The sequence below is a fragment of the Lotus japonicus genome, chromosome 3 (genome assembly GCF_012489685.1).
Source record: "Lotus japonicus ecotype B-129 chromosome 3, LjGifu_v1.2".
Taxonomy (NCBI): Eukaryota; Viridiplantae; Streptophyta; class Magnoliopsida; order Fabales; family Fabaceae; genus Lotus; species Lotus japonicus.
In genome coordinates, this window is record NC_080043.1 from 86,722,358 (window position 1) to 86,744,181 (window position 21,824).

The window sequence follows — 21,824 nt, forward strand, 5'->3', positions numbered from 1 at the left end:
TATTATATAGATCAAGGTTATTGTAGAGTGATATACGAGAGCGCTCTTTTGAATGCAATCAGATTGTTGGAGGCGCTTGTCGGTTCCTCACTTTGATCAGTTTGTTGAAAGCAATAATTTACAACTCTACTCATTTCTGGAATGTTTCACACAAGAACGTTCGAGGGAGGCAAACCTTATTGCTTGTAAATTTAGGCATGTGAAGATCGTTTGCTCTCCTCTCCTATATTGGTGTATTTCTTCGGAAGGAAGTCAAATAGGTTAGGCACTTTACTTAAATAGGCTTGTATTTAAAAAATTCAAGGCCTAAGCCTGACCGCCTGACCTGTTATCTGCCATAGGCTTTTTTCTGACCTAAGCCTTGTTCTGCTGAAGGTCTAACATAACTTGGTATCTTATTTAAAGGTCTGTTTTATCATATAACTTTCAAGTATACGAACAAATATATTTATACACATGTCAACAAATTTATAGGTAAAGAGAAAAATATAACAATATCATTATATCGTCCAAGTCAAAGTAAATAAGGGCTTGTTTAATTGCAGCATTAGTTTTAAGTTTTTAAAACAATTTTCAGAAACGATTTTAAAAAACTGTTTTCAGAATAAGAAAACAGCTTGAATGACATGTTTTCCAACATTTAGAAAACTGATATCTGAAAACTAAACACAAAAACTAAAAATAACTTTTAGTTGTTTTGGTTTTTTAATATTAAAAACTGAAAATGAAAACTGCTTTAAAAAACTGTTTTTGAAAACAGGTCGTGTCAAACATGTGTTCAGTTTTTAAAAACTGAAAACAAACAGACCCTAAGTCACCAATCTCTATATATAGAGATTTATATGATTAAATAATTATATAGTCTAGCATGCTTAAACATATAAGTAAGTCAAATAAGTATATAATTTTTAGATATTATAATAGAAATTAAATGTGAAAAAAATAAAATAATTTTATATTTATTTAAATTAGTCGGCTTGATAGACTTGCAAGACTTTCTGAGTTGCTTAGACTTGCAAGACTTATATATTTATTAATTTGACTTGGTCTGGTCTAGACCTGGTGTAGATTAGGCCATAAGCCACTGTCAACAGCCTGGTCTACTTTCATTCCTACAAGAAGAAAAATTGGTTTGACGGTTAGCTATAAACATTGTTGTTTTACTTCTTTTTGGATATTGTTTTGTTTCATTTTTACACCATTTTTTCATTAGATCAATGTTCATACTTATTATTATTATTGAAATAATTTCTTAAATTACTTTTAAAATATCTTTCATTTATCTTTTTTATATTTTTATGAAAGTACCCTTGAGTCATTGACTCTTCACGCGCATGGGATCCAAAATCCCCTCACAAGGCATATATTAACTTTTTTGGAAATTATAATTTATGTGGTCAAAATCAAAGTGCACCCTACTTATGGTATTTTAATATTAAGTAAGATAGCAAAGTAAAATAAACAAAACAAAAGAGTGATGGCTGGACATTTTGTCTTAGCATGAATACCTTCCATGTGGAAGATGCCAACATCTGCAAATAAGCAACCATGGTCTCTAAATATCAGAATATTTATCTTTAACCAGATTCTGGATGGCTTATACTATACACCTAATTAACAACACTGAGGTGGGTCTCTCACTCTCTCTCCAATTTGATGAACATGGTAGGTAACCAAAGTCTAATGCACAACAAGGTGGCCCCACAGTCCTTGGAATTTTAAGGCACCTTTCATTTTAAGACATGTATCATCATTCAGAGACAATTTTGTTCGAGTCGGAAATATTTAAATTATGGTGCGGTTAACTCTTTCGGCGGAGATATTTCCCATCAACAACAAGACTCAAACCTAAGACGAAAGTTAAACATGCACCACTTGAACCGACCACCCAATTTTAATTTTAATTTTAAGACACCTTCCTTATAATAGTAGACCTCAAGGGGCATGTTACACTTCCCAGATCTAAATCCAATCAGCATGATATTCTGATACTAACATTTCACCTCACACTCACCATCTTCTTACCCATCTTCTTCACCATTTTCCCCTTCAACCTAATCACACCCCCTTCTCCTATTTTCACTGTCCTGAAGAAGCAAAGGCTATTTCAATTTACTTCCTTCAATGGGGTGTGAATAGGTACCCCTACCCTTCATCATCATATAAATCCCCTAGTTACAGCAACCTTCAACACTGTCAAAGTTGCAGTCTTTAAGCACTTAGCTTCTCAAAGTTAACACCTTTCAGGTCAATTCACAATCATCTCAAAAAGAAAAAGGAGATCTATACATTCTAACCATTTGGGGTGTCGGTTACTATCACATTTACATCTGAGCCTTCAAGGTGTAGGTTCAACAATCTTCATCTGGTGCCACTAACAGTGACCCTTTGAGTATAGAGGTAAAAGGGTATCTGGGGATCTCACAGTTTTTGTTGGATTTCTCTGGTTTATGTTACAAAGTGTGTACAGGAGGATATTCAGAAGCATGGTGGCTGGGAATGGTTTGTTTTATCCCATTCTTGGTTTTGCTTCCCTTGTGGTTTTCATCTACATGTCTTTTGGAGATGTGAGGTTTGGTTTTGAGGAAGGACCTGATTTGAGTTTTGTGGAGAGAAATGGGACTCAGTTTGTGGTGGATGGGAAACCGTTCTACATTAATGGCTGGAACTCTTACTGGTTTATGGTCCAATCTGTGGATGATTATACAAAGCCAAGGGTCCGTGAAATGCTGAAAGCTGGAGCTAAGATTGGTCTCACTGTTTGTAGAACGTGGGCGTTCAATGATGGTGACTACAATGCCCTTCAAACTTCCCCTGGCGTGTTTGATGAACAAACTTTCAAGGTATTGGAGCTTGTTGTTTTCCTGCTTTTGTTTTGATGTTGTTCTTCCTAGAATTTCTTTTTTTGTTTTGTCATTTGTTTATGTGTTTTTGTTGTTCTATGCTTGATTCTGGCTACCAACATAGCTAGATTTTGATGAGTGTCTAGTAGTGGGATGTTGGCTGTTTTGGTTTTTTTCTTTGATTTTCCTAGTGTCTTCTCACTCAAGTTTTGTTCTTGTAACTAGATTTTGTAATTTTGTATCGAACATTGGTAATCAGGCTACGTGTAATTGCTGAGATTGATTGGGGGCAGGGACTTAACTTTACCAAATTTGTGGAAAGAACTTCTAGCGTGGCGATTGTCATCAAATCTGACATGAACCATGACATATGACATGCTTGAGTGTGATGCTCCAGCCTATGTTTCATATGTCTCGCTGCTGAGCCTGAATCTTAGGCAATGTTTACCATTATTCTTTGTGTGATGTTAATCTTGGTTGTATAAAGTTAAAGGTCATGTTTCTGCTGTTCCTTTGTTTGCCTCAACAATCGTGCCCATGTTTCAATGTGAAGTATGCTACTAGACTTGTTATTTCCCTTCTCCCTAATTTCATTCTTAATCAATCGACACATTTGAAAATCTTCCGAAAATGGTGTTTGTAGTTTTCTGATTGAAATCAGTTTATGATTCACATGCCAAAATGGGAAGGTTTATGTCTTCTAACTATTTGAAAATTTCAATACATGCTTTCTAATGTAGTCATTTTAGAAGGCATGATGATTGCCTTGGAGTTTTGTCTTTCTGTATGTGCCCTGTAAGTCATGCTTGATAGAACTGAAAAGTGCCTTACGTTGCATACTTGCATTACTGGTGATCCTTTTGGTCCATGGAGTAAGTTCTTCCCTGATTACCATTATTATATGATGAATGAAAATCATGTTGAGATTTGGTTGTGTGACAGGCCTTGGACTACGTTATAGCCGAAGCAAGGCAGCATGGAATTAGGTTGCTCCTTAGCTTAGTAAATAACTTGCATGCATATGGTGGAAAGACTCAGTATGTGAAATGGGCATGGCAAGAAGGGGTAGGATTATCCTCATCCAATGATTCTTTCTTCTATGATCCATCAATCCGTAGTTATTTCAAAAATTATGTCAAGGTATGTTGTATTTATCCTTCTACTGTTCTCTCCCTTTATATTTCCTTTCTTTCTCGTGGGTTATGTTGACACAACGCTAGTGATAATACTTTGTACTGATGTCTCTTACAGTGCCTAAACGTAGTAGCCAAAACATTGGATGATCTGTTTTAAAGAATTGTACAGAAGCTTGAGATATAGGTGGCATTTTAGTCTTTTCTGATTCAGAGTTCAGACCTGTTTGGCATTTGAGTGTGATGCTCCAGCCTATGTTTCATTCTCAAAATTAAATCATGCCAGCATGCACTTTGAAAATTGAGCCTGCCGATGGCATATTGACAGAAGAAAATGTTTCTATCATTGCATTAAATCTTTTAATGTTTAGCCTGGCTGAATCCTAATTGCATGCATGCTTTGTTTGGAACTGAAGAATAAGATAATCCAATGCAAATAAGATAATCCAATGCACACTCTTCTTTCACTTTTATTGATTACAAACCTTATTTTGAAGCTTCATTGAGCATCTTTCTGTTTCCTTTCGTATACTAAATTCAAAACATGGTATTGTTTGCACTTATCTTGAGTCTATACCATGACCCGATTCAAATAAAGCCATTAGGCTCTATAAAAAGTTTTCAATTAATCCATTTAGAGTAAGGTCTTTTTAAGTCATTTAAAATCAGATTTTTAATTATTTTTAAATAAGAATTAATCATGACATTATGACATTTCTGTATTACATTATTGCTTGTTTCCTGTTCATAACAAACATGATTGCTGTTCCTGTTGTTTCAAACTTGACGACCATGTTTAAGCAATGATTACTCACAGTCCTATTGCTTTGCATGCCTATCCTGTTTGCCTTTTGTTTTGCTGGCAGTTTTGATTTTAGCTGCATGTTTGCAGCCTCTGAGACTTGTCTTAGATAAATTAATAGTTTCCTCTCAAATTCTCTACAGACTATTTTGACAAGGAAAAATACCATCACTGGAATTGAATATAGACATGATCCTGCCATATTTGGTTGGGAGTTGATTAATGAACCTCGATGCAGTACTGATCCTTCTGGTGACACTCTACAAGTAAGTATTGTGCCTGTACTTAATCAAATATCACTTTTCTTGCCTCATTTTCTTTGATCAATAAGTTATTATGATCTATGTGCTTTCTAGCTATTTGCTCCCTACTGCAGAAGCTTGCCAATTGGTGCAATTGCTTGTCTGAATTTGATACTAAGCCTCTCCAATTTTTAATCACTATTCTGATACTGTAATTTTTTCAATCCTTGTTGGTAAATAACTAAATATATGTAAAAAGGGTATTTGCTTGAATTTTGAGACCTTCCATCTAAATTCATTGAAAAACAAAGAGGGAGAGGTAAAGGATATAGTTGTATCTTTGTCTTTGCTGTGATTAGAAGGGAAAGAAAACGTCAGTAGTCTTACTACTTGTCTAGGTAGATATCTGAGTGTGCAGTTTACTTATTTGGCATAGAACTGCAGGATTGGCTAGAGGAAATGTCGAGTTTTGTCAAATCAATCGACAAGAAGCATCTGGTGACTATTGGGCTTGAAGGTTTTTATGGTCCTAATGACCCAAAAAGGTTGACTGTCAACCCACCAGAGGAATGGGCATCCAGACTTGGATCTGATTTTATCAGAAACTCCCAAATCTCAGATATTGACTTTACCTCTGTCCATATCTATCCTGATCACTGGTAAGCATTGCCTGACTTCTCTGTATTTGTTGTTTTTTTAATCTCTTAGACTCTTAAGAAACCACCAAACGCGTAGATCAACTGGCAGAGTTATTCTAGCTTAAGCAGAGGTCTTGGGTTCGAGTCACTATGAGCATGTGCGTTAAATACTTGGTAGGAAGAACTTTCTCGCCCATAGTGGTCATACCCGGCTCGAACACTCGATCATGATTGCCTCTGTGGAGGATACCTATGGTTCAAACAAAATAAAAAATCTCTTAAGAAAAAGAACAAAACTTTATAAGTTTCAGAGAACCCACCTGCTGAATGAAAGGTTTTTTGCTTCAATTCTCTCTGATTTTTGTCTTGAGCTAATTAACTATCTCAGCAATAATTTTGTTTCAAATATGTACCTCTATCTCTTGATGTTTCTTCTGATTTGTGTTAATCTATGTACACATTTCCAACTATTCTTATCATAATTTCAGATACCTTTTTGTTATTTAATTTGCCCCTTATTTAATTTCTTTGATTTAAACTTCTGCACAGGTTCAAAAAACAAGTATTTGAAGACTATATGAAGTTTCTCTCTAAGTGGATGCTTTCTCACATTGAAGACGGTGACACGGTGTTGAAGAAGCCAGTCTTGTTCTCTGAATATGGATTATCAGACTCAATCAAGAACTTTTCAATGGCTCACAGAGAAACGATGTATAGAACAATTTTAGACATAAGCTACAAATCTGCTAAGAAAAACAGGTCTGGAGCCGGTGCTTTGGTTTGGCAATTCTTAGTTGGAGGAATGGATGAGTTTATTGATGATTTTGGGATGGTCCCATGGGAAAAGCCATCAATATACTCACTATTTATTCAACAATCATGCAAATTAGCCAAGGTCAAGGGTTGGATTCAACATGACTTGAGTTTCAAAAAGTTTTGTTAGCAAAATTGTGGAAATCAAACTCTAGATGAAATGGGAAGAAATTTGGGTTCTTTTGTTTTGTTATTTAAGAGTGAAAATGGGTGCAAGTGCATAGCTGGTTTTGTAAAATATCCTGTTTTCATCACCAATGCTACTGTTGGGTGCTTTGTGGGGTATATAGTAAGTATCATGGCATAGATTAGATATTCTGTTTTAAAGTTGTAATCCACATAAACAAATCTGCAAGACTCTTTTTAGATGAGAAGGAAAAGTTTTTGAAAGTTATACAAGTAACATCCTTAATCCAATTTTAATGATATCATATCATCAATCATTATTTTCTGCTTTTAAAATCTCAGAGTTCTTTATTGTAAAGTGTCACTGGGATTTGATTTCTTGTATGATTGGATCAGTTTCTTTTTGTCATAATTAATTTCCAGGGGTAAAAGCTACTCATGATGTAGGCTTCTCTCGCAATTACTTTGGCTTTAAACATGATTACATATATTCCTCAACATGCTATTTATATGTGAATATGTGATAATGTCCTGAGTTCACACTGTCATTTGGTTTCACTATACACTATCATTTATAACCTTAAATAATTTTAACATTTTAAAAATATCTTCACATTTAACATTTTTTTTAACAATCTCACTTTTAAGTTTTAATATATATCTTTAAAAGTATGCATGAGATATTTACCAAGTGTGATACCATTGATTTAGGATGTTCCTTGCTTTGATAAATTTTCATACATTTTAATGCACAACAATGATTTACCGCAACAGATGAATTTTTTTCACATATATATTCAAGTATCGAATTCTTGTCAATATATTGAAAAAAACAAGGTATTTACCTGAACCATCCATAGTTAAGTGGACTCCTTATTAACCGGCCAAGACGGACGAAAGCAAATTCATCTCATCCATCAAGAGCTAAGTGAATTTAAAATGACACATTTATAAAACAATTGCAAAGTTGCCTACAAGCAATCATCGTCTCAGAAGTTATACACTCACCATGTCTATAAATGCAGATTTGAACATTCATTCCTATAAGCATAACTCATTGTTTATCTCATTGTCCTTCTATGACTGAGTTTCTCTCTTCATGCTCTCGTAGACGAGTAATGATATATACATACCTCATTTTTTAAACACTCAATTTCCACCTCTTTTTATTTCTATCTCTCTCATCTTATCATTTATCACATCTCATATTTTCTCTCTCTTACTTTTTCTTTTCTTTCTATCTCTTTCATCATTCCACCTCTCCACCTCAAAAGAGAGGTGTGGATGAAACATTACCCCTCGGTAGACTCATACTAACCCGAGGGTCAGAATACCTTTACAAAAATGAATTCACTGTATGAGTCAACAAAACCATGCCAAAGCATAGTCACTTCAGGGACATCATATGACAAAATGAGCATGAAACATAAATAGTTATGGCATGGTTTTTATTCATAGGACATGCCTGATGCCAGGAGCTCAACAAAAAGCACTCCAAGTCTCCAACTATCAACTTACATGAGCAGTGCTCTTTGACTGAATTAGCTATGGCTAGGTTTAGTTAGAAGACGATTCAGTTAATTGAATCTGTTATAACAGTATTGAGTTAAATGTTCAAACCTGGCTCTATAAATGTACGTGTTCACGTCACAAATCAATAACATACAATATTCAGATTCACTCTTAGCTCAGTTTCTCTCTGACACTGTTTTGTATCAGAGCTTTAAGCTCTAGTGTGGCCTATCCAAATCCTTTGCAAGCACGGAGCAAGGTGGAACAACTACCACCTCCTCCTGCACATGGAATCCACAATTCCAGAAAATGCAGTGATCAAAGGACACTACGTCCATATATTCATTGTAAATCCAGATATACCTATCAGGTTCCTCAGTAAAGAAGCTCAATATGCTAGAAATTTATATGGTGTATATTTGGAGTTGGGATGAGAAACAGGACCACCAGCTCCTCTTCTCATGTCTGGGGCCGTCTTTTTCAGAGATTGCATGCCAGGCAAAGGGTAAAAAGCAGGTTGTTGAGTGGCTTGAGTCACATAAGGTGTCGGAGCTTGGGGCGGGGCTGTTGTAGGCTGAGGCTGAGGGGCAATTTGATGGGGCGGGGTAAAAGATATCCACCTGTTGGGAGCATCAGATGCATTATCAGTTTTCTTAGCATATTTGGTAGAAGGAGATCTGTCCTCATTGGACAGTGAATGTCTCAAGGAAGATGATTCTTTCTGAGCAAGTTGAGGCTTGACTCTTAAAACTTGTTCAGAGCTGTGAATCTACATGACCAAGTAAGCATCATGTCAATGATAAGGTTGGAAAGATATCAAGGAGAAACATATTAATATAGAAATAAAAGATTCCTATTTCAGCAACCTTGCATAAAAGGCAGGTTGGCAATTGACAACCTTTATGTACAAAGCATATTGAAAATTTGCATATCAAGATAAGAGCATGGTTGGGTTTGCAGATTCAGAAAGAATGTTTTCTAATTGATTAGTAAAAAAAAAAAGACTTCTATTTAAAAAAAAAATCCCAGCATGCACAGGTATAATTTATTTTTATGGCTTGGACTTGTGAGAAGAACAATAGAAGTATGAGTTAGACGAAACCAGGATAAGTCAAAATTGGGCATCCGCTTCCCATAAGAGAAATTTTTTCCTCAATAGACTAATATTCAAATGTTATATTAGCCCGAGTTAGATGGATGAAACCATGTTAAGTCAAAATTGGGCATCCGCTCCCAAATAAGAGAAAAAAAATTCAAATGTTATATCCCACACCCACCCACATTAACACACAGATGTGGCTCATTTGTTTTTTTCTTACCCCCCTTGAAACACAGCTTTTGCTGTAAAAACCACCTGACACAAAAAGGTGGAGAATCCTTAACTATGTTTGACTTCATGCTTTTCAGTCAGCACTCAGCAGTTAGTCAATTTACTGATCCTGATCCTTGTCAGCATGGCAGACATGAGCTAGTGACTTATCCTCACTATTCGTTGTGAGTACAATTATGAGAATCTAAGGAACACTTCTAAGTTCTAACAAGCACAAAAGAAAAACTAACGGATTGGGATTCTCTCCCTGCAATCTGCATCTTTGTTGCCATTTGCTCTATACTGTTGTACAGTGCAAGTGCAGAGGATAAGCATATTAACTTCATAATTTATATTTATGATAAAATAGGGATTTTACCTTATCTTGAGACAATCTATTTTGTTTTATCTTTGGTATTTGATTATTTGACCCCAGGTCAACTAAGACTTAAGAATACCACTTCAGGAGTTTCATGCTAGTATCACTCTTTTACAAATAACCAGCAAAGATTATTATGAATTTCTTGTGAGTTTTAGGTGCACTGGTTACATCAATGCTGTCTCTTAGAGTAAGAGAGGATGAGAGTGAAGGTAGGAAAGATGAAAACACTCTATGGTGTTTAACATCTTGATGGAAGTGATCATATTGCAAGAGCTGAAGCCAGAAAAATTTATTTGGGGGTTAAGTTTGCACAATATCGGTTTATATAATAACAGAAAAAAGGCAATAAGCCATGTAATAACAATAAGACTAAACTAGCATTTTTCCTTTCTAAAGACACTTGAAATCAATCTGATCCTCCAAAAACTAAAGCGACGTCAAAATAGCCCTTCCTTCAAGCTCGGTGTCACACACATCAATATGGATTATTTTGATGTCATTTTAAATCTCTGAAGGATTGATTTGTTGACATAAATCAATGGACAATGGAGGGTGAAATTGATATCAAGTGGATTGTTCATGGACCAAAATGGTAGTTTAATCTAAACAATAATCTCTATAGTATAACACCCCCAGACCCTGAATTTTAGAAAATTTACTGTATTCAATATCCCTACTTATGCTAATATCAGTCCACATGTACTTACCTGTATTTATGCAGCCAAGAACTACAACAATTTATCAAGAACGTCAAAATAAATGAAAGAATGGAGTACTTTAACTTGAATGCTAACACACTATTACTGATATTATCAATTAAAGTTGGGACTTACTTCTTGAAGGTGCTTTTCTAGAGATTTGAGCTTTGAATATTGCTCCCCAAGGTTAAAATTTAATTCAGATTTCATTTCTCCAATAGATTGGTCAAGATTGTAGTAATGTAACTCCAACTGTGATAGCTTAGAACTAATTCCCTCCAGAAACCGCATGAGGTTGTCCACATACTTTTTCATATTCTTCTCCACAGTTGCAATCGCATCTTGGCTCGAAGAATCTTCAGGTGGATTATAGGAAGTATCAGGGAAAATCAATGTCCTTTCCGCCCTTGATTGGTCAAAATCCTGCCAAAATGTTTGTGGAGTTGAGGTTCAAAAACTTACTAGAAAGGTATGGAATTACTCTCAAGGACATTGGCTCATAATCATGACAAGTATATACATGGATGAATGATGATGCATATAAGAAACAAAAAGCTTGAGCAATGTTATTAAAAAGTAAAAACTCAGAATAAAGCAAGCATGACAATTATATGTAAATAGCAAACCAATTTGGTTACAATAACCATTATAACTCAATGGATAAATGTCAGTTTATGGCTTTTCTCAAGGAAAACAAGTAATAACTGTCAATGACTAGAGCAGCAAACCTTGCTTTAAACACCAAAGATAATTATGTTTTCATCAGTCTCCTTCCTCCTAAATTTCAATGGATTTACCTTTTAATGTTTACCAGTACTTTGCTTGACAGGATGAAGTTTTGCAGGGTTTTTCTTTTAATCACACTCATTCTCAGGCATCCAATCCAAGCCAAAGTAGGTCAATAAAAGATTCCATTTTCTAGTTTTGCACTAGATCATTGAGCAATCATGTACCATACAGCATATATTAATCAACAGTCAAGGTACCTGTCTAGTCAAATTAAACGTAACATACTATCTGATTCTTCAAAACATTTATACATGGCACTTGACATGTTTTGATTAGCTAATTGTGGAGAAATAATTGCTTTTTCCATACTTCAAAACTTCCCGAGAGCTTTTTATGGCCCAAAAGTATTGGAGCAAATAAGATGGACCTTCTGATGTTATGGCAGATGCAAAGAGGACTAAGGGGCTGAGGATGTATGAGAGGATGAAGAAAACGGATGTTTTGTATTTGGGGAGAAGTTAGTTATTGTTTGTCAAATTTAATAAACAAATTAATATTATCATTTATCACTGCTACATTAGATTTTTATTATAATATCTTGAAATAATATACTCATTGATTTATCTATAAATGTAAACATGATGGTCTATATAATGATTTGGCCATGTTTGGAAGAGCTTGTTTGATAGCTCAAGTGTTTGCAAGTGGGTATATATATATACCTGAGTTGAATTGGGCGTGATGACCAGATCGGCTTGATTGTCAATGGACGATTCAGAAGCCATGGGTGGAGCTTGAAGATAGACAGAGAGAGAGAGAGAGAGAGAGAGAGAGAGAGAGAGAGAGAGAATGGAGAGAGGGTAGGGAACAGAAGAAATTTATTTGGAATCTGATCCTCTCCTGCAGCTGCAGCAAGCATTTCCCTCCGACTGTTGGATTTACAAAAAGATACTTGCCTCTTTTCCTCACCCCTCTCCCTCTCACAGGGGAGTTGAGTTTGACACCCACCTATGGGGCTTGGCACCCCACTTTATCAAATACGGAATTTAAAATTCCGTATTCTCCCTATTGAATACGGAACTTAAAATTCCGTACTGTATTTAAGCATGCGTGTCACATTTTCAACCACTCATTATATACTAAAACAGATACGGAATTTTATTTTCCGTATTGATACGGAACTTTAAATTCCGTATTTAATAAAGTGGGGTGCAAAGCCTAAGGGGTGGGGCACCAAACTCAATTCCCCTCTCACAGGGTGTATTCCTGAAGCTGCACTTGGTTCTCTTCAGTTAGTTGTAGGCACAGTGTGATTAAAAGCTGGCATCATTAGCAACAGTTTCACTAACTGGTGTTATACTTATAACTAACTCAGCTGTATATAAAACCTTCTTGTATACAAAATTCAATCAATGAATCAATTACATTTTCAGAGAAATTTTATTTGCTTTCTTTTCTAAGAATTTCTTCATGGTATCAAGAGCTATAATCAATTCTTAGTTATGTGACTGCAGTGAATCCTTTCGCTTCTTACGCAGCGCCTCTGGCGTTTTCTCACTCCATCAGCATCAAGCTTGATGAGACAAACTTCTTCTCATGGAGACAACAGATTGGAGGAGTGATTCTCATGGACAAGTTGCATCGGTTGATTGTTAATCCAATCATTCCTCTCAAGTATCTCACCGAGGAAGATCAAGATCTTGATGAGGTGAATCCTGCATATGAAGTCTAGGAACAACGTGATTCTGGATTGTTAACTTGGCTTCTTTCATTCCTGTCTGATTCATTTCTTCCTACAGTGATTCATTGTGTTCATTCGTGGCTGTCTGGGAAGAAATTCACAATTTCTTCTATAATAGTTCTTTGGGTTCCAAGGAGGTCATCCAACCTATATTTGGGGCCACTAACCATTTTAGCATGAAATAGCAGAGTTGCATCCTTGGCTATTTTAATCGAGGCCAAAGTTCTCTTTGTTGGTTGTCAAATTGCCAGCTAAGTGGGATAGCTTTCATGGTTCAACTGATGTTAGAGGACATAACAATTCCCTATTCATTTCCTTGTTCCTTTGATCTGATGCAAGATTAAACTGATTTGAATACGTGTTGGTGGTTGATATGTAAGCAATAAGCTTCCTTAAATTCGTCTCATTCTCAAATATCAAATTCATCTCATTGTATACTGCCCTGACTGATCCTAATGCTAAATAAACTGACCCATAAGAAACATCAGGGACAATGAGACGATCTTAATCTTATCGAGGTGAAAAATATTCTAAAATGTTTGAGCAGATCCCTTCTACTCAATAAATACATCCCAGGTGTGTGTGTGTGTGATGTGTTTTAAATTATATGGGTATTACAGGAAGAAAGAATTATATGGCGTGTAAATAATAATTGTTAGGTGTGTAAAAACTAAAAAGTATCTCCCATAAAAGAACCATATCGCATTCCTTTAAAACTGATCTAATTATAAAAATTATATTCACCTTTCATGTTCCAACCTCTAATTTGATTACCTGAATTCCTCCTGAGTTCTGAATCGTTCTACTATTGCCTATCATTTAAAACTGATCTTCTGATAAAAGAATTTGCCGTTTTCTGCCAGAGATGACCATACACAAAATCAGAAGATCATGATCAAAACTAATTTTAAACATGAAAATTGGCTAATTACAATGACCATCAAAGGAAAGCAAAAAATAATGTTCTCCCCATGCCAACGAATAAAAACAAAATATAGTCACAACCATCAACTCTAACAACAGCCCTCACATGCCCAGAGGAAAATCGGGAGAACAAAGCAAGTTTGAGCCTCTCAACTTCCATAGCCCCTCTATATATCCTGCAAACATAATACAAGCCTATTAGCTTAAAAGATAAACACACCAAGATGGGTTGCTGATAAAAGGTACAGATAATGCCAGTGCTGTCACAGATTCACATACAGATACATGAAAGGCACCAGGAGAAAACATGAACCAGATAAAAAGAACAGATAGACAAGTTAACATACTCAAATATAGGTATGTATATATTATCAAGAAAGATCACACACAAACAAATATCTCAAGTCAAGCTCCACAAACTGCATAATGTAAAAGGACTCCAACTATCAACTTATATGAGCAGTGCCATCAGAATTAGCTATGGTTAGGTTTAGGTAGTAGTTAATGACAGCCCAGCTTGTCAGTTACTGATGGCTCAGCAAGTTAGAAGATGAATAAAATAATTGAATGTGTTAGATGCATGTTTACATCACCGATCAATAACACAATATTCAGGTTCACCCTCTTAGCTCTTTGGCTACTTACTCTCATTTTCTCTCTGATCCTATTATTGTATCACAGCTTTAAGCTCTAGTATGACCTCTACAAATCCTATGTAAGCACCACGCAAGGTGGAACACCTCCTGCTACCATGGAATCCCCAATTCCAGAGAATGCTTTGGTGACTTTTTCCTATTCAGTTTCAATCATTCAATAAGTTAGATGAGAACATTTTCTCTGGTGGAAACAGTTATCAAATTTTCTCTCCAATATGCTCCCATTACTTGCAATTAGTTTTAGTCATCAAAGTAGGTTAATTAAGGTCCAAACTTTGCTCTCTCATTGTAAAGTTTAACACATTCTCCAATATCTTAGAGGCACTGTCACTCTGGTCTCTGTGGCAACCTGCATCTCCGCTTCATCCTCTTTCTCTTCAAGCTTTCAGTGATGCTAACCTGGCCTCTAACACAAATTATCATAGATCAACATCTTGCTTGTGCATCTTTTAGGGACCGAACCTTGTCTCCTAGTGGTCCACAAAGCAAACTTAAATTGCCTGCTGAAGCACAGAAGTAGAGTACGATAGCTTGGCTAATACTGCCTAAAGTCCTCTGTATTCACACTCTACGAACATTAATTAAGGTTTGTCTCACAACTCCTATCATCTATTGCAACAATTTGAGCACTGTCTCCTTATCCCACAACCCCATGCTGCACTCTTGCATGAAGTACCCAACACTAATTATCTTCTATGTTAATGATAAAGTGCCTTTTGCATTAAAATTGAGAAAACGTAAATGAACTTTTCTATAATGGAGCTCAGTATTTCCTTTGACGTTTTGTTCTCGAAGATGATGTTTTCCCATTTAGAACTCTTAAAACTGATGAAAATGGTAGAATAGGGTTAAAACAAACATAGCTAAAGTACTTGCGAAAAGCCTTAACTTATATCCCTGCTTATGCTCACTTTGCTGATGTTCTAGAAAGGACCTATCCAAGAAGTGTTTTCTTTCTCCTTGGGAGAAACACTGGGGACTTTGAACAGTTTCTATTTCTGAAACCCCCCTAACTTTTCTTTTTCTTTTTCTTTTGGGGGGCAGGAGCCTATCAAAGCATTTGAGTAGTGCTCTCTGATTTAGCTTTAGCTGCTAGCTTCAGATAATAGTTAATGAAATATCAGATGCCAGTTACTGACAGCTAAGCAAGTTACATGGGAAACAAATACGATAACTGACTTCGTTACAATAGAATTAGTTAACTGTTAAAACCTGAGTCTTTAAATGTATATGTTCACATCACAAATCAATGACACACAAAATATACACATTTACTCTCTCTTAGCTGACTCACTCAGTACTTTCTTTCATTTCCTATCTGATTCTGTTACTAGCCCTACTGCAAGAGAGACAACAAAATGAGCTTTGTTGGAAGAGAACACAGCTGATGCAAAAATTACTTGCCACAAACATATGGTGAGAGAATTCATTGCCTTCTTGATCATATATGTGTGTTTTTACGTGAATAGAACATTTCCTTAATTACAAGACAGAATCAAGGAGATAAGTCACTAGGGAGGAAAGCATAAACAAAAAGAATGTGATTCCATTAGCTCAACGGCAGCATTGTCTCATTATGATTAAGTCATTGACATACAAGAACAATTATGCCACAAAACTAATTTAAATACAAAAATTCACTGAAAATGAATAGAAATTACCTGGAGTCACAGTCAAACTTTGGATTTTTTCCCTGTAATAATCTGGGATATCCGGAGGCCCCTGCTAAATGCTTCATTGAAAAGAATTTTGGTTTGCATATTCTGAAATCCAGGTAACCACGATAGTAATGCCACAGGTGCCATAACAATGACTCCAAACAATATATCATATAGACGAGCTGCTGAAACAACACCATCCCAAATGATTGTGGACTGCAAAAATGGTCGAAATACTTGGGCAATCAATATCAGGCCCCACCCTGTGGGAAGGAATGCCAACAGGCTAGTAAAGACATCCACGAATTTGAATTGAGTAAACTCCAGCAAAGCAACTATCAAGAGAATTGCAAGAATTATGACAAGAAACTGGACCAGCCGATAATATATATGCTCCTTTGCTGCATATTTGTTCCGGGCATACACTATCACCGCATAGATCACAGATACAACAATCACATAAATCCAAGATAGTAAGTAAACACCAATACTGGTACTTCCAGCAGAAATGCCTAGCTGGTAGACAATTCCATACTGGAAAAAGAAGAACCTAAGGTCTAGGATTATCTCCAAAAGCTTTCCCCAAAGGCCAGTTACCTTTAGGTGATCCTGCTCTTCATTCCACCATCTTTCCCAGCTCTGTTCAGCTTTAGCAAACACACTTCCACGGTACCAAATCCAGTTCATAAAGTCATCAAAATCATAAACAGTTTTCAACCAATCAAAGCCAGAAGGATTGAACACAAATGGTGTCATCAACCATGATGCAACTAAGAACCAACTAGTTATGGTCAGGGCTATATAAACAAATGAGTCAGTTGCTACAGGGCTGTGTGATGCATAAATTACAAGTATTAGCCCCAATTCAATTGCTTTTACAAAATGACTACGGGCAAAGAGTCTATAGTTTTCAGCAAAACTCTTATGCTCTACAACAAAACCACGGCCAGTAGCTCGATATTTTGCCCCTCCATGCAGAACGGTCCGGCCAAAATAATGACTACGAGTGCCCATGGAGAATGTATAGAAAACTGAAGAAAGCTGGAGCTGCATTGTCAAGAAATCCCAGATTGCTTGAAGGAACCCATGCTCAATGGAATTCTCAACAATCATTGGAAGAGCAGTGAAAAGTCCAAGCTGGATGATGAACTGCTGATTCAAGATGGTACCAAGTGCTTTATTGTCACTACTGTTATCTTCCATTGCACTCTCAACGCCACTAAGGGCAAGATATAGTCGACCCCATAAAAATCCATATACTGTCAGAACCACCATCATTGTGTTGAAGAAGAACCCCACTGTAGTGTAGAAGAATGACAGCATCCGGAAAAAATCCAGCCTATGACCCAACCTGTACACATCTCTGCTTAGGATTTGCTCGCCATTTCCACTTGCAACCTTTGCTTCAAACATTGATACTTGATTCAATCCAACATCCCTTCCTTTTCCAACCTGGACATATTCATGGTGAGTGACATTACCTCCACGAAGAGTACAGTTGAAACCAGCAAAAATGTCCTCACTTATGTTGATCACTCTGGAAGCCTTACTGATACCACCTCGAGTTAAAAACCAAAACCTGTCAAACACATCTGGATGTCCATAATGCATTCTAACTTTCAGAGGATTTGCCAAAACTCTCTGACCTAAGGTGACAAAACTCGTTTCTTGAGCAGACATAAACCAAGCAAGAGAGGAAACAGAACCAGTAAAAATGTGTTCCCTAACTCCTAAAATAGTGGGTTTCCTGTTGCCATAGTACAGCCTATATTCTTCCAGCAGATTTCGCATTTTAAGTGCCTCCTCAAAGTAGTTATCTTGATTCATATCAATAGTCTGAACTGCATCTCCACGGGTGAAGATAATAGCATGATTTTGGTTTTCTGGCTTTCCTTCGCCTAGCTTCAAAGGACCTGGCAACTTTACTCGGTAAATTTCCACCTCCTTCTGCAACTGTTTGTCAAACTTAACAAGAACAGAGTAATACTCCTTCTCATCCCTTCCGGAAGTTTTCTCATCAACATAGGCAACTCGAAGGGCCTCATTGTCTCTCATTAGAGACAAAATTTCATCAGCATGAGGATCTTTTTTTGCTTTCTGAGTTCCATAAATCTGGCAAGCAACTACATATGTGAATTTCATTAAAGCAGTACCATACTCATGGCCTTTGAATAACAAACTCACTGAACTGCTTGCTCTACTTAGGCTGCTCTTAGAAGAAGGTGACTGTTCAGAGTTAAGACTGCCCATTGGAACAAGTTCACGTGTGCCTTCACGAATGTCCATTTCTGATGCAGAATCTAGAAAAGCCAACATCTTGAGGGCCCGATAGTAGTACATCATACCTCTAACTGTCCGTGATAATGTCTGACCTCTGTACGAAGCCCAGAGCCTCAAATCTCTAATCTTATCAGTCCAAATATCACTGTCTTTCACCATCCCCTCCCGACGCATCCTCTCCACAAAATTCTTCCAGTCATCATCATATATAGTCTGCAAATAGTACAGGATAGAAACCCCATCTTCATTTTCAGTTCTGAGCTGTTCCTTGCTGAATAAAACTTCCTCACTATAGTAAGGTGTTAGAACACTGAAAGCCATCATTTTCTCTACTTGGGGAGCATGAGGCATATTCATAAAAAGTGAGTTGCTGAAGAAAGCAATCCTCCGTCTAGCTTCTAGATTTATTGGGATGTTTTGCATTGAATCCCTTGAGGTAAGAATTGTGTGCAAGCGCCGAACCTGCCGATAGAAGTTCTCATTGGTGGTATCAGGCAACTGAACAGCGTTCTCAAAAAGCAGTCCTGAAGCAGGATTATGTTGAGCCAGACCATCCTCCTTTAGCTGATTAGGATTTCTTTTTTCCTTGAAAAAGTCTCTGATAGAAATCTCATAAAGGGCCTGAAGGGTATTCACCACTTGGTTAAGATCCTTGATAGGCTTGTTCAATAACTCGGTAAGTTTGATCAACTTGCTGTGGAGCTGAGGCAGCGCAGTTGTTTTAAATGTCTTAGTGAATTTCTCAATCTCGAGAGAGTGATCAATTTCCTGAAACAGAACAGTCATGATAGAATGCTCTTCACTATTGGGTTTGATAATCTGAAGAAGCAAGTGCTTGACACTATCATATGCTTCTATGACAGCACAGCGTCTGTACTCATTCTTGCATATCTTATTATAAAGCCTCTTATCAGAATCATTAACTAGCTCCTTTGCCTGACTGAGTGCCAGCAGTAACTCGTTGCAGAGAAGAAAGCATGGCCAGCGAATAACCCTGACATTCCAAGAGTTCTGTGGCAGCTCCAGCAGCTCAAGTTCTCTGTCAGAGATAATATCCTCCTCCCTAAAGCATAAAATTATCTCGTTCCATATCAAAGCAAACTTGTTGGCCTCAACCTGGTTAGACTCAAGCTTCCTATAAGGCTGACCGAGCCCATACCTGAGCTTCAACCTGTGGATGGCATCCTTAAACTTGCTCTTCAGCGTTCCTCTCGCATTCAATAACTGCTCCTCTGGCATGAGATTAAACTGAATTGCAGAGGCGAAAAACTGGAACCTCAATTTCAGCTGTTGCATATTACGAATCTCACCCAAGTGTGCCAATAACCCAACAGCCGCCCCAGCAAAAGATGAATATATGGAATACCAAATTTGTAAATCCATTAGATAAATCAAAACAACTGGCAGCCACAGTAACCCAACAGCAAACCTGTTGCTGTGATGAAAAAACTCATGCCATTCATAATGAACATTCTTGATGTCCAACACTGCCTTTGTTGGAGCAATCATGGGTTTGATCTGTAAAAAGTAGCTGAAACAAAATTTAGTGGCAAGCACGAAAACCCAGAACAGTGAATACTTGATGTTGTCTACAAGCCCTTCTCTCAAACCACGGCCAACAAAGCTTCTGCTCTGAAACCACCACGACAACATGTAAAAGATCCTCCAATTTGTATTCTCAAGAAAATTTCTAATCCAAGGAATTATAAAAAGTGCCAAAGCTAGAAGCTCTGGAATGAGGAAGACAAACACAACTTCCAGAAAGTTCACCACCCGCGTATTCGCCGCCGGCGACCACCGTCTATCATGGTTCTTCTGCTCCCAAATCCTCCCATAAAACACACCAAACACTACAATCCACCCAGCAGAAACCGCACATTTCATCGCCATCCGCACTCCATGCCCCATTGTCTCCCTTGACACCAACTTGTACTGCATCCCCACATCAAGCAAAGACTGCACAAACCTCATCCCACTCCACGTGAAGAAAATGGTCAAAGCCCTGACCTGCACATCGCGATCCTCCAATGCTTGCCAAGGATAAGTCCTCTCCTCCCAAGCAACAATAATAGCAGCCTGAAGAAACAACACCAGCATCACCCAAAGCCTATCAAAACTCCTCAACAGGTTCCAAAACGACCTCTGCTCCACAAAACCAGTCTTACCCACATGCTTCCCTGTCCCCGGCGTCACGAAAAAGTTGCTCCCAACATCAGGAGGCCATTTGAGCTTCTCAAAACACCTCTTACTCCAAAAATACTCATTGATATCATCATAGTTCCTCCAAGCACTATGAGGAGCAGTTCCATTTCTACTACTATCAACCTCACGCCTAATCGTTTCATAAATAGGCTTCACCACATGATTCAAGAAAGCATTCTCACCGGAAATCGAAGGCATCACAGGCTGCCCCGTGTTATCATCGATGTAATCCTCCAATATCCTGTTGAGCTCGTTAGCCATGTTGTGGAAGATGTAGCAGATGCATTCAGGGGCGAACCGGAGGTTCGCCGCCTCTCCCCAGATGAGGAGGTAAAGCGAGACGTACAGAAGCTCCCGCCGGAGGTCAGACTCCCCGCCGGCACGGCGGTTGTCAGAGATCCAGATGTTTGACTTCTTACCAAGATAAGAGCACCAGGAGGTGTAATTCTTCAGAAGCTTCCTCCGGAAGCGGCGGAGGACGGTGGCATCGAGTGTATCGATGTTGTCCGGCGGCGGAGTGAGGCGCATCTGGGCGTTAGCAAGATGAAGCACAAGATGCTCGCGCTGGTTGCGGACGTTGTCCCGTTGAAACCCGAAGAAGAGCGAGAGCCAGTCAAGGAGGTCCATGTGAGGACGCCATTGCGCGAATGGAGGTCGCCGTAAGTCTCCGACGGCGCGGAGTGCGGCGGCGGCGGCGCGGACTTCAGGAAAACGCAGGGAAGGGTGGTCGGCGAGGAGGTTGTGGACGGGGATGATGTTGTAGGGCTCATCCTCACGGGGAGGAGTGGCGGATGCCGGTGGTGGTTGGTGACGTGGACGGCGACTCATAGCATCGGAATCGGAACCCTAGTAGTGAGAGTAGTGGTAGTTACAGAGAGAGAAAGAAGAGAGAGAGAGAGAGAGAGAGAGAGGGTGTTGTGATGGTGGCTAACGTGCGCACTGCACTGGAGAGAAGAAGAAAAGGGCAAAATTCGCGCGTTTGAGTTTATTTTATTTTATTTTGGTTAATTAATTAATTAAATTGATAAAAAATAGAAATATTTTTGACCTCATCGTGTTTCTTGTTCTGTATCCCACTTTCCTAGGCTTGTCTGATTTTTTCATTACGTTTTCAAATGTCGTAGTCCAATTCGTAG

General features: G+C 37.8%; 3 protein-coding genes and 1 non-coding gene across 5 annotated transcripts; 1 reads left to right on the top strand and 3 right to left on the bottom strand.

Moving 5' to 3' along the window:
- Positions 1 to 1,944: 1,944 nt before the first annotated feature.
- Positions 1,945 to 6,888, top strand: LOC130746896 (mannan endo-1,4-beta-mannosidase 2). Its single transcript, XM_057599673.1, has 5 exons — positions 1,945 to 2,843; positions 3,786 to 3,983; positions 4,922 to 5,044; positions 5,465 to 5,679; positions 6,208 to 6,888. Exons 1-5 carry the CDS (start codon positions 2,451 to 2,453, stop codon positions 6,599 to 6,601), a joined length of 1,323 nt encoding a protein of 440 aa, XP_057455656.1. The 5' UTR covers positions 1,945 to 2,450; the 3' UTR covers positions 6,602 to 6,888.
- A 1,103-nt stretch (positions 6,889 to 7,991) lies between these two features.
- Positions 7,992 to 13,881, bottom strand: LOC130746898 (transcription factor CAULIFLOWER-like). 2 transcript variants are annotated; one of them, XM_057599676.1, is made up of 3 exons: positions 11,950 to 13,720; positions 10,634 to 10,921; positions 7,992 to 8,878 (listed from the first exon to the last, which is right to left on the bottom strand). In XM_057599676.1, exons 1-3 carry the CDS (start codon positions 12,010 to 12,012, stop codon positions 8,498 to 8,500), a joined length of 732 nt encoding a protein of 243 aa, XP_057455659.1. In that variant the 5' UTR covers positions 12,013 to 13,720; the 3' UTR covers positions 7,992 to 8,497. The 2 variants fall into 2 exon arrangements, with proteins under 2 accessions (XP_057455659.1, XP_057455660.1); XM_057599677.1 differs by lacking the exon at positions 11,950 to 13,720 and adding an exon at positions 13,743 to 13,881 and having other exon boundaries at positions 7,993 to 8,878.
- LOC130746897 (callose synthase 12-like) lies at positions 13,861 to 21,634 on the bottom strand. Its single transcript, XM_057599674.1, has 2 exons — positions 16,210 to 21,634; positions 13,861 to 14,068 (listed from the first exon to the last, which is right to left on the bottom strand). The coding sequence occupies exon 1, from the start codon at positions 21,514 to 21,516 to the stop codon at positions 16,222 to 16,224; it is 5,295 nt and encodes a 1,764-aa protein (XP_057455657.1). The 5' UTR covers positions 21,517 to 21,634; the 3' UTR covers positions 13,861 to 14,068; positions 16,210 to 16,221.
- Positions 18,480 to 18,560, bottom strand: LOC130709663 (small nucleolar RNA J33). Its single transcript, XR_009010140.1, has one exon. It is a non-coding gene; the product is annotated as a small nucleolar RNA J33 (small nucleolar RNA).
- Positions 21,635 to 21,824: the final 190 nt, after the last annotated feature.